This window comes from Heliangelus exortis, chromosome 3 (assembly GCF_036169615.1).
Source record: "Heliangelus exortis chromosome 3, bHelExo1.hap1, whole genome shotgun sequence".
NCBI lineage: Eukaryota > Metazoa > Chordata > Aves > Apodiformes > Trochilidae > Heliangelus > Heliangelus exortis.
The window spans coordinates 56,799,139-56,811,240 of NC_092424.1; the positions used below are offsets into that span (position 1 = coordinate 56,799,139).

Genomic DNA, 12,102 nt, shown 5'->3' on the forward strand with positions numbered 1-12,102 from the left:
ATAGCAAGACTCTGTTGTTGTATCTCAGCAGCTGAGTAGGTTAGGGGACAATATGTTAACAAGGCAATGGCAAGGCTCTGGGTTACTGAGCAATATAGCTATAAAGTATTTGTAGGCCATTTCTTTCCTGGGCTCTTGTTTCAACTCCCATTTGAAAGGTCATGCTTGTCCCTTCTAGTTCTTGGAAACACTACAAAGTCCAAGGTAATTGCTTTCACTTCCCAGCCCACCTTATCCTCTTCTGTGGTCCATTGAAAAGGACAAAGCTATAAAAAATGTCCCTGAGATGAGTATAACATCCTGTTCCACAGAAATTAGGCCATTTCAATCTAGTAATAAGGGTTTTATGAATCAGAGATGCTTTAAAAATGGGACAGGTGCTTTCTGTTCTGTTATGAATGCAGTCATAGTAGAATAAAGTCATACCAGTTTTGCTGAGCAGATACATGATCTCATAGTACTGCCCAGTCCAGTTCTATCTCTGATACAACAGACTTTTCTTGAGAGCACTTTCCTGTTGTGCAGCACCAGTTCACTGCATCTTCCAGCAAGCATCTGTTTTGTAAATCTGGGAATGTTTGCTAAAGATACATAAATCCCTATTTTCATCCTTATTATAAAGGTAAATAGTTTCTTATGTGGCTCAAACTGAAAGATGAGCTTCTGCTTTCCTCCGTATGCAATAAAACTGTGTACAGCTTTCTCATGCCCATTAAAAATATCTTCACATCCAAAATCCCCTATGCCCACTACCATTGTGAGTACTTTGGGAGAAAGAATGTAATAAGTAGAGACAGTCATGCTTTTCCAGGAGCCATGGAAAGTATACCTACAGGTGAAATGTCAGCATTTCTTCCCATAGCCCAAGCCAGCCACAGCTCTTATACTGAATTACTGTGTAGAAGGGGACACCAACTGTCCTATGACAGAAAATAATTCTTATTGACTCAGGGCTTTGACCTTAACTGCACGACTGGGGTTTCAGTTGCTTTTCATTCACTATATGCTCACTGGGCTGATTCCTTTCTGTCTGTCTTCCTCCCATCTGTCCCTAATTAACTTTTAATTCTGCAAAATCTGTGATTCTTGCTCAATAAAAAAAAAAAAAAATTCTTTGTAATTAAAATTCACTTGTAAATACTTCAGTTTCTCTATTTGTTTATATACTGTTACAGAATAAGGGTTTTGCTTGGGTTGAGTATCTTCCTTCCTTGAAAAGGAAGGGTGGCTTTTGTAACCAGTGCCTCTGCCACTTGACATATTGGAGTAGCCCCTGGGTGACTGCTGTATGACAGCTGAGACCTGGCACTGCAGTTCAGTCTGAATGTGATGGATATTGATGCTGACAGTGTCAACCAAGCAGAGTATCTGAAGGTCAGTGGAGCTCATCCTCACCCCACACAAACTGGTACTCTGATTCAGGCAGGGGAGATCTCTTTGTGGAAGGGGAAAGGGATATTTCTCTGTCTTGATCCCTGATTACTCCTTTAAGTGCACACACAGACACTGGGCCAGCACTCTCGTGCCATCTTCCCTAAAACCCTCTTTGCACTCAGCTGTTTTTAAAACTAACTGTGGAGAAGCATGGCCTGGAGGCAGCTTTCCCTTCTCCAAGGGCATTCCTCTCCCATATTGCTTGAGTTAATGAAGGTTTTTATAAATTTCAGTGCTTAGAGGTGGGAAAGTGCTTATGTTTGTGTGCCTGCCCTGTATATGTATAATTGCCCTTTATATGTATAAATATGTGTATGTATACTAACTCAGGCAAAGATAAGCATTGACGTTATATTTTTATAGAAATTGATTTAGAGCCTTTAAAAAACAGTGTGGCCCTGAAAATAGATTGATGTCCTCCAAGAAGCTTGTATTGCAAAAATTGCTGGAGCTTTCCCAGGGCTTTGCCCTTTCCTACAGAGCAGTATCACTCCCATCTGCAGCCTGTCTAGTAACAAAATTCAAGACTGACAGAAATGGATTATTTCCTTGAAGAAAAGCTGCCATGTTTCAAAGTGTGGTTCCAAAGTTCAGAATGACATAAGTAATAATTTTGTGGCCTGATTTTTTTTTTTTTTTTTTTTTTTTTTTTGGTTAACCTGAAGAGATTTTACTTTTCAGTCATTTTACTTTTTTTTTGCATGGAAGTTGCTCTTAAAAATGTTGGACCCTCTCCTTAAGGATGTAGAGTGAAAGAATAATAGAATAAATAAGTAGTTGTTTATTTATAAACAGCAGGAGCTCCTCATGGTAACAGGAAGAAAATTAAAATCAGAAATTATCAACAGTGGTTGTGGCACAGTGTCTAGGTATGTCTTTGCATAGCATTCAGCTTCAAGAGAAGACTATGCCTAAGATGTAATAATAACAACAAAACCAATAATAAATAATCCACATGTTATAAATAGCTGTATTCTTTCTTTCCATGCCTGTGTACAGTAGGGAGGGAATAGCTACTGGGGGAGGCTGTGATCCAATACTGACAACCCCATTTTGGGTAATTTTTACTCTCCAAAGGGAGAAAGGAATAAAGAAAATAGGGGAGAGGACTTTAACTCTGATCTGGTCCTAGAGGGAGGCCTGCCTGTCCTCAGGGTTTGCCAGGAACTAGTACTGTCCTGCTAGTAAAAAGCTACATCACTGCTTTCTCTTGCCATTACTAGCAGGGATCTTGTAATGAAAATCAGTTTGAACCTCAACAGCAAATGCCATTTTTAGATTATGGCTTTTTTTGGTGGAAGGATTTGCACAAACTCTTGAAAACTTCTTTTTTTTTTCTTTTTTCCCCAGGAGATTTTTTGTATTATTGGTCGTTTGATTTTTTTGTTTAAGTGAAACATCCATCATGGAGGTGAAATCCTCCTCCTTGCTAGGGAATGACTTCTGGAAAGACCTTCCTATTGCTAATATTGTTATTTGCTTCCTTGAAAAATGGGCAAAATTAACCCCTTGACTGTCGCACCAGTTTCTCCAAGGCCAAAGCAAAGTTACTCTTGCTACCTTACTGATCCATGGCTGTTGGTTTTGTAGGATACATTGGCTGGTTCTCTTACTGAGCTTTCCCAAAATCTTTCACTTGGTAACAGGCTTCTTGCTGAGACCTTATGCATCCTCACAAGCTAGTAAAGGTAGAACAAAGCAGTGCTCAGATCTCCTCTTCCTCATGGGCCACTGGGAGGGGTCAGACACTCCAGGGACAGGGTCAGTGTGTAAGATAACTAGTTACTATGCTCTGCTTTGCTCAGGATCACTCTTTTCTTTCTCAATGGTATATATTCCTTAGGTTGATTAGCGGTTTTGAATAAATACAATCCAGGTGGTTTGTGTTGCGGGTTGTTTATTTGTTGTTATTTTATGTTGTTCTTTGTGTCGGTCAAGTTGTGATATTGGTGAGGGTGTATTTTGCTCCACAAGCAATAATGATGACTGCAGTGGCAATACTTTAGTAATACTAGAGTTACACTTTTTTTTTTTTTTTTTTTTTTTTTTTTTTTTTTTTTTTTTTATTGTAGTAAACTTACACTGTTGCATGTATTTCTGTTCCCAGTGTCCCCTCTCTTCCCCGGAAGAAGAAGATACTGTTACCATCAAAAGGCCTAAAACTCCAGTTCCAAATGAGATATCAGATATTAACACCCAAACCAACTGGACCAAGTCACTTCCATTGCCAACACCAGAGGAGAAAATGCGACAACAAGCACAGGCAGTCCAAACAGATGTGGTTCCTATTAATGTGACTGGTAGGCTTTCAATTTCAGTCATTACATTACACTGATGAGGGAAGGAAGGGATAAAAGGGGATCCATACTGTTCAGTAGTATTTTGACACTCATATATTTAATGCATGAATTCTAAATTACTTACTGCACCTTTCTTTTTAAAGTGTTTTGCATTTAATAGTCCATCTCCAAACTTAATGAGAAAACCTCAAATCCCTTAAAGTGATCACTAATGAAGATAATCTTACACAATGTTACCTTGAAATGGCATTAGATTTTCATGAAATAGAAGAAGGTGGTTGATAAATAGCAGAGTTTTGCTGTGGACTGCACTGAAGATATATAAGGGAAAATCATATTTTAGGCAGTGCTAATGATATTTCAGGATTTTTTTCCTAGGAATTTTGTGTAAGGCAGGTTGTCAGGGACTTCTGTATTACAAGGACTGAATGTAACAAAATTCAAGGAAAAGAACTCTGTGGTTTTATTTCTATCAGCAACAAGAGGTTTAGGTGTCTGGGACAGTAGGGTAAGAACAGCAAAAGGGGCTACATTTTCAAGCAAGACCTTTGGTAAGACATTTGACTTATGTGACAATAGCATGCATTTTCTTGTCATGAACTGTGTATTAACTTCTTTTTGAAAATGCTTTTTGGCTTTGCGGTTGCAGAACTCCTGCTCTGGAAGTTAAATTATGTTAAAGCCTATTGCTGAATAGATATTTCGTTGAATGTAAACACAGTTTCTGTGAATGATCGAATTATCACTTCAATTTAATAATCCCTCTTTTTCTGCACAGTGTCAAGATTGTCTGTTATTAGTTAATTCAAATAACTGACCGTTTGCCTGCCAAAACCAGAATGATATTCAATATCCAATTACTTGTTTCAAATACCATATGGGGCTCTCTGGCTCCATGCTCTCTCCTGCAGTCAGTAGCTTGCAATGTTTGGTTTTGTTTTGAAAGTAAATTGGGTGTTCCCTTTCCTAATGTGACTTCCAGTAGTTTTTTCAAATTTATTTTTATAAACTAGTATTTCAAATAATGGTATTTAGCAGTATTTAAATATTTAAGTAGTATAAGAGCAGTACTTTTGTGACAAACATCAGAGAGCTCCAAGAAATCAACAAGAAATGCTTCCTCAAACGCACACCAGAAAATATTTGAAATAAATAACATGAAGACAACAACATCAAAAATACTCATCTGGGAAGATAAATAGAAGGTAAACAAGTGCAATGCTAAAATGTTGCTAGGCCAGTTGGCATTATCTGGAGAATGCAGGATACAGTTGCAGAAGGAGAAGTTATGGGAACAACAGATAATCTGACATAATTGATGAGTTTAAGCAGAGCTTAGATAATGCAACAACAGGAATAGGGTGTACCTACAGAAAGAGTTACTTGCTGTTTGGTTTAATGTCTCTGCGTACTGAAAATATATGAGAGAAGTAAACAGATGGGAAGAAAAATGAGGCAAAAGAGATCAACAAACTCTCAGATTTAATTCACTGTCACTGGGAACAAATAACGCTTCTGCCTTCAAACAGCTTGATTTGACAGGTGTAGCAAACTTTGTGTCCCCTGAACTGTCTGGTTTGCACTGAGCAAACTCATCAGTTCACAACCTTTCTGATAAAAACAGTACACATGCATATTATACCTCACCTTTTTGTAGCATGCTGTTGAGCCTTTATTCCCTTACAGACACAGTAATTGATGGGGATAGAAAGGGAGGGAAGTGAAGGAAGATTGCTGTTGCAGTATGTGGACTGTTCTCAAGGAAGCCTTTCTCTAACAATAATTACATTGCTACTGTAAAATAAGGCAAGCGACAGTAACAGGCCACACACACAGAGGAAAGATGCTGTCCTTGTTCCTCTTTAAAAAGTCACAATCTGCTCCCCTCCTCTGCCCTCCCACACACCGAGTAATTTTATTTTGTGAAGTTCCCTGCGTTACTGCACGAGGCAGGAAAAAAACATCCAAAAATTCTGTGCCATTTGTCCAATGTGGTGTGCAACAAACCAGCGCTGCTTTTTGGTTTGATTTTTTGGCTTTTTCCCGCGCTTGCTCTTTTTCTCACTCTTCCAGAAAAGAGGTCAGAAAAACCTCCATTTTATTTCTCCTGGCATGAAACAAAAGGTTAACCTCCGAAGAGGCTGCTGGCAATTGAGAGCATTTTCAGCAGCACATTAGTAATGATTCAGCTACAATGGCCTCTCACGTGGCTGTGCAATAAATGCTCCATGAGTTCAGCTTTCGGGGCTCTTGGGTGAACAGATTGCAACTAATACAGTAGTAGTAAAAATCTGTTGGATAGCCTGAAGGTGCAGGGATATTGCATTAGGCTGACAACATGCTGAGTAGACATCCAGGTTGGGAAGCAGTTTCAGTCTTTGGGAGTGCCTGGGCTGAACTTATTGTGGCCTGGAAGGGGTTGGGCTGAATTTTCAGTGGTGTCCTGTCTTTGCTTTTATGTATCTTGGGGGTTAAAAGCTGTATGAAGGTGTCTGCTCTTTGGGGGTTCTCTGGAACTAACTTTCTTTCCAGATGGAGGAGCCCGGTGATGGTGGAGGTAATCAGCACCAGGCTGGATCCTGTAAAACATTTAAGCATTTCCTTGAGTCCAGCTTGACTGACTTCAGTGAGATCTAAGCACATACTTAAATTTATTTTCGGTGAATCCAAGGAAGATGAATAAAGTGCCTGAGGGAAACCCGAGCAAACCCCATGAGGAATGTCTAGATAATTTGTTACAAAAATGTAGCAGAAGGAGAAAAGTATCTTTAAATCTGCAAAATATATTTAACACGAATATTGTTATATTCTTAAAAAAAAAATTCAATTAAGAAGGAAAAAAAGACATTATTATTTTGCTTGTTGTAATTTATTGAAGCAAATTATTGAAATTCTACAAATTTGCCCAGTGGCTTTGAGAAAGCCTTTGTGAATCAAAAGCCATTGAAGATGGATTGGTTGAGTTAGCTCTTGGGTAGCTTCGGGGAAGATGTTATTGTGGATCAGCCGACACAGTAACATTTCCCCATGGATATCCTGTTTGTGCTGTCTGAGGCTTCATGTCAAAGACTCTCTCCTTGTATGCACCCTCTACTTGCCAAATACATTTTATTCCAGGGTGTTCAAAGCTGTTTCTAATTTCCTTGCAACTCATTATCCGAGGCATAATTGCTGGCCTTTGAATTGATAAAGAGATGTTCAGAGGTGCAAAGTTTTTCCTTCATGTTCTTTGGATTTGTTACACTGTGGCTAGTGTTGTTAATATCAGGAAAGACAGGATTATGCAATGGTCCTGCCCCTGACCTGAAACGGGTCCTAACATCTGAATTGTGGTAGTGCCCAAGACAGTGGATAGCTTGTCTCAATATTTCAGGGCTTCTACTAAGCCAGTGGAATCTATAGATCCAAATTTTATAGATCCCATGGGCTTTTTCTCCTCCATTAATCTGCCCTGTTTTCAACCAGTCTGAACCTTGGATGAAGCTGGCACTTCTTTGTAGCTGCAAGGATTCTGCTTAGGATAAGTGCAGCACATAGGAGCACAAGGCACCAGTCTAACAGAGTCTGAGTCTTTATATTTACAGTATGGTGAATGAAACTGCTACGTTTTTTCCTTGCATTTTCACAAGTCCACATGCTATACTTTCATATGTGACTGTATCTTTAACTGTTATAGAGGTAATGAGGTTTTCTATGCTATTTGCATGACACACATCATACTGATGTGCAGTCAGCCAGGGATAATATTTATAATGTATTAGTTACTGTGCATTAATCACTTTTTAGAGGTAAATAATTTGGTCATCAATTTTAAAAAAAAATCATACAAGACAAAAGTGATATACATGTATATCAAGTCTTTTCTGTGTTTTAAGTTTTAAATGGGTCATCTAAAGGACATATAGCAGTGGTTTTAAATGCTGTAACTTCTAGAAAGGGAGTTTACGTGTGAGATGTGGGAGGTAGTCATTAGATTTTTAGAAGTGACAGAGAATTATTTTTTAATTCAGCTCACAGTCAATAGGGCAAGTTTTATCTTGCCACAAGTAAAATGGCCAAATTATAAACCTCTAAAGAAAAGTGAATTCCTAAAGAAAAGCTGCTTTATGATAGTGGTGCTTCTGGGTCCCATTATGATACGGCACATGGTCATCATAAGGCTTTGTCTGGCAACGTGCACTTACACATTTTTTCAGCTCTTGCCATTGTATATTTTTATCATCGTGTATGAGGTTTCACTCTGACTGAAAATATTTGAGACCACAAGATCAGCTTGATCTCTGCATGCTCCACAGTATTAATTCGAATTCATGCTAAAAGATCACCACCAGAAATGTGGTGCACTTGACAGGTTCAGAGCAACTTGGAATGAAAAAGAAGCATCGTATGTGATTTAATGATGGAGCTGTGCAAAGATGCTGTAATAGCTGTTGCCAATAGCAATGTCTGTTCCTGTGTAAACCATTGCAATCTTTCATTTTCATGAGCAGATTTGCTTCTCCAGCAGCTCGTTACTTTAAAAATAAAACAAGAAAACCACACACAAAATACCACAAAGGGACAAATTAAAGGGACAAAATTGAAGGAAGGTTTCCGTTCACGTGGCATTAGAGCTGCTGGGTTCAAGAAGTCAAAATTCCTTTAAAAACCTCCCTTACTTTGTAATGAATATGTGTATCTAAAGCCTTACTATAACGATATGCCGTATCTTCCTTCATTGTAGGACCAAGCTAACATCATTTATTAATGCCTTTTTTTCCATTTCTACAACAAAACTAGTGGAAGAAAGTGCATGATGTCAGCGTGCTTGGAAGTAATGTTGCTTTGCTTGTTCTACCATGTATTAGGGGAGAATTTCGACCGCCAAGCCAGCCTTCGGCGGTCTCTAATTTACACAGACACGGTGGTAAGACGGCCGAAGAAAGTCAAAAGGAGAAAGACTATTACAGGAATCCCTGACAACATACAAAAGGAGCTAGGTATGGCTCATCAGAACTGTATTCCATCCACTGTTCATTGTCACTGCTTATCATTACTCGACTAATAACATTACCAGTGCTCATGAAACCAATACAGTCTGATAGCCTATTACAGTTCCAAAGATGTGTGTGCCTCCTTGCCACCTTGTACATTGGGAAATTAGGACCTTTTATCTGTTCACTTCCATCTGTTGAAGGGAAAAGGGTATTTGGAAAATGGCATACTGGTTCAGTGGAAATCTGCAGGGATGTGAGGTTTCTCAACTTCACTGCTTTCCTGGAGGTTTGATCTGGGATACTTACGGAAGCAATACTGAAGTGGGCGGTCATTTTGACTTGTAAATAGTTAGTTAGGGGTGTAAAACAAGAAAGTTTTCATCAACAGCAAAAAACCTGTATCTTTTCCAGTTCAGTTTAAACCTAATTGGCAACCCCATAAGTGTCAGTTACTTGATTGGAAGTAGTTTATATAGGCTTATTAGCTATTGCATATATTCCAGAGGAAAAATCCTTACTTGGTCCTATTAACACTAGCTCAGTCTGTCCTCTTCTGCAGATAGAACATATGTGATACTCAAAGCTGATAAAGCACTCTGAACTTTGGCAGCGCTTTCAACCACTTTTTCCAGAACTCTTTGATTTAAATTTGGTAATTTTTATTTATTATTTAAAATTATGATTCCATTTTCCTCAAACGTTAACTTCACAGATAAAATTATGCTCCCCCTCCCTTTTTTTTGCAGTAGAGGAAGAATGTCTTTTGAAATAGTCTGGCAGGACATAGTTGTAGGTGTTTTTACATGAAGAATTGTCTCATGTTGGCGATTTCAATAAGTTTTACTACCTTGCAGTTTGCATCTCTTTTTAAAATTATATTATCAATTACTGGCTTTTTGTTTAGATTTTTAAGAAGCACAAGCAGAAATATGTAGTTTGTCTGGATAGGTTTAAAATGAGCTAATGAAAGCCAAGAAATGAGCAAGTGCATGAAGAGCAGTTTGTGAGTGAAACTGTGCCCTTTTAGCATCTATAATGAAACAGTACTCTGCCATGGGAATTCTATGCCTCAGGAAAGAAAATTCAGTTGCCCTAATCTATTAGGACAGCTGAAGTTAGGTAGCATTATATTTCATTAACTTTGTATCTCACATGATTATTTGATTTCTAACTGCTGTACTGAGATTTGTCCAAAGCTGTCTGGTGTCTTCATGAATCTCTTCCTATATGATGGGTGCTGTTTTGTGCCTGCTGTAAGGAACTCATCCTCATAGTGTGGGTTCCTTTTCTCACTCTTCACTGTCCATCTGGCAGGAAACACTTTCCAGACCTGGAGTCCTCCTGGAGGTCAAAACTTGGATGTGTCATTTTCTAAAAGAACGACAACAATAAGCAAGCTTGAGAGTTACCAAAGATCAAAGCTGGAAACAAAGCTATGTAAAGCTTAACATCAAATCATTCTTAACAAAAGATTCCCTTCTGGTTTAGGTATCTCTGAGGCTAATCCCTCTGATGCTGTGTTTCCAGCTGGTTTGAAGAACGGCAGAGACAACCCTCATCCTCATCTGCTCAGGATGGATACTTTTGACATTCCCTTCTTCCATTTTAAACTAAATTGTTTTGCTGTTTGTCTAAAGCTGAGGTGAAATGACGTACTACTTAAAAACACTTGTGCTGCTTAAGTGCAAAACCAATACAGGACATCCCTTAAACTTCCTTTTCAGGATTGTAACAGTGGTCTTGAGCCTAGAGTGGTATTCTGAAAATTATACACGTACCAAGGTCATAGTTTTCATCAGAGATTCTCTTTGACACATGTAGGACTTTAGGGGTGGAAAGCAGAGAAAAGCAGGGTGAAGCAGAACACTGTTCCTCACTACTGGTTGTCATCTGTTGGTGTTCCTTAAACTCTTTCAGGCATGTCAGTTTTAAATGTGTGACAGCTGCACTTGGGTGGATGGGTGGAGAATGCTTCCTGCTGACAGGGTTTACAAAACTTTGAGGTTACCTTTGTGACCACTTCAGACTGATGGTTAGTGCTTGAACACATCAACTCTATTTTACCTGGTGGAATAAAATGAGAATGCAGTTGGCATCTGTCTTGAAAAGAAATCCTGAATTCCTATTTTAAAGCAAGTCTGTGATACAAAGTTGCCAGTTTGTTTGCAATAAGGGTGATGTTTTACAGTCTTGATTTTGGTCTTTCATCTCTCTGCTGAGCACATTTCATGTTGCACTGCTTGAAGGTTTTCCTTGGCCACTGTTTTAAGTTACAGAAATTTCAGGGCTGGCAGTATCCCACTGTAGGAGCTCTCTCTGGAAGGTTCCCTGGCCTAGAACCTGCAGAAATGTAGAGCTTCAGCCATCTGCCCTATGGTGGAAGTTGTCTGGGGAGCCTCACGTTCCTTCTGTGGTGGTTGGTTGTTACCCAGACAGCAAAATGTACGACAGGAAAAGGGTGTCCATCCTGTTAGTGTATTGCTTTCCATTGCTAGAAACAAAGTGCACTTGAGAACAGCTACCAGTATCTTCATCTTCTAGATGGGGAAACCAGGAATGCTGCAGTGAAGTGACTTAGCCTGAGTCACCCACCAGGCTGCTGGCAAGGCTGGGAATAAATTAGGTCTCCCCCATCCTTGTTCAGTGCTCTTTCTGCCTTTTCTCCTCTGTCACTCCCCAAATATTTCTGTAGCAAATTTCTCTTACACTGTCCCAAAATAAACAAGGAGTTGTTTTAAAACATTCCACAGTTCATTTGATCAGAACAAGGATCCGGACTAAACTCCAAATCAAGCAATTGCATTTTGCCTATTGACATTCTCCCTGTGGTTTCAGCTGAATAAATCTCTTTGTTTCTCCCCTGAAGAATTGCTGTGAATGGCGATAATATTTACACAAAGATTAAAATCCCTTGGTACACCAAAGTTGCTGTGTGCAGGCTAAATAACTAACACATATAGCAGATTATTGTTACCTCTTGCTTATCCTTCAGAAGGAAATGGAAACTTGAGAGAACCTCAAAGCTTCAACCAAGCTTGAACTGTTTTCATTTCTTGTGAGAGAGCCTGGAAGACCTTCTGCCAGGCCAGACTACTGGGGTTCTCCCCTGGCTGCTTGGCCTCCTTTAGAACAAAAAAGGCCAGACAGAAGAGAAAGCCTGTGCTGATTACTGGCCTGAGCTCAGCAGCCGTGGTACCCTTGTAGAATTTAGCCAAACATACTGAAAGGAATCATTAATTGTACCCATGAGGCACGTGCTGAAAATGTCTTTAAACATTCCTACTTCTGAGCATTGTGATACTGCTGTGTTTTCACAGGTGTCTTCCAAAGATGAACCAGTCTCCCTGTGTAGCCTAGAAACTTGTGCATTAAACATGCTGCATAAATAAAAT

General features: G+C 39.2%; 1 protein-coding gene across 10 annotated transcripts in view; it reads left to right on the forward strand.

The window, feature by feature from the left end:
- Positions 1-12,102, forward strand: part of NHSL1 (NHS like 1) — a 176,812-nt gene that overhangs the window by 148,577 nt on the left and 16,133 nt on the right. For 7 of the 10 annotated variants that reach the window (XM_071740773.1, XM_071740764.1, XM_071740763.1 and 4 more), the window contains 2 exons: positions 3,542-3,734; positions 8,582-8,713. In XM_071740773.1, coding sequence (XP_071596874.1) covers positions 3,542-3,734; positions 8,582-8,713 — 325 coding nt within the window. The remainder of the gene's footprint in view (positions 1-3,541; positions 3,735-8,581; positions 8,714-12,102) is intronic. The other 3 variants (XM_071740766.1, XM_071740767.1, XM_071740770.1) reach the window with 1 other exon arrangement.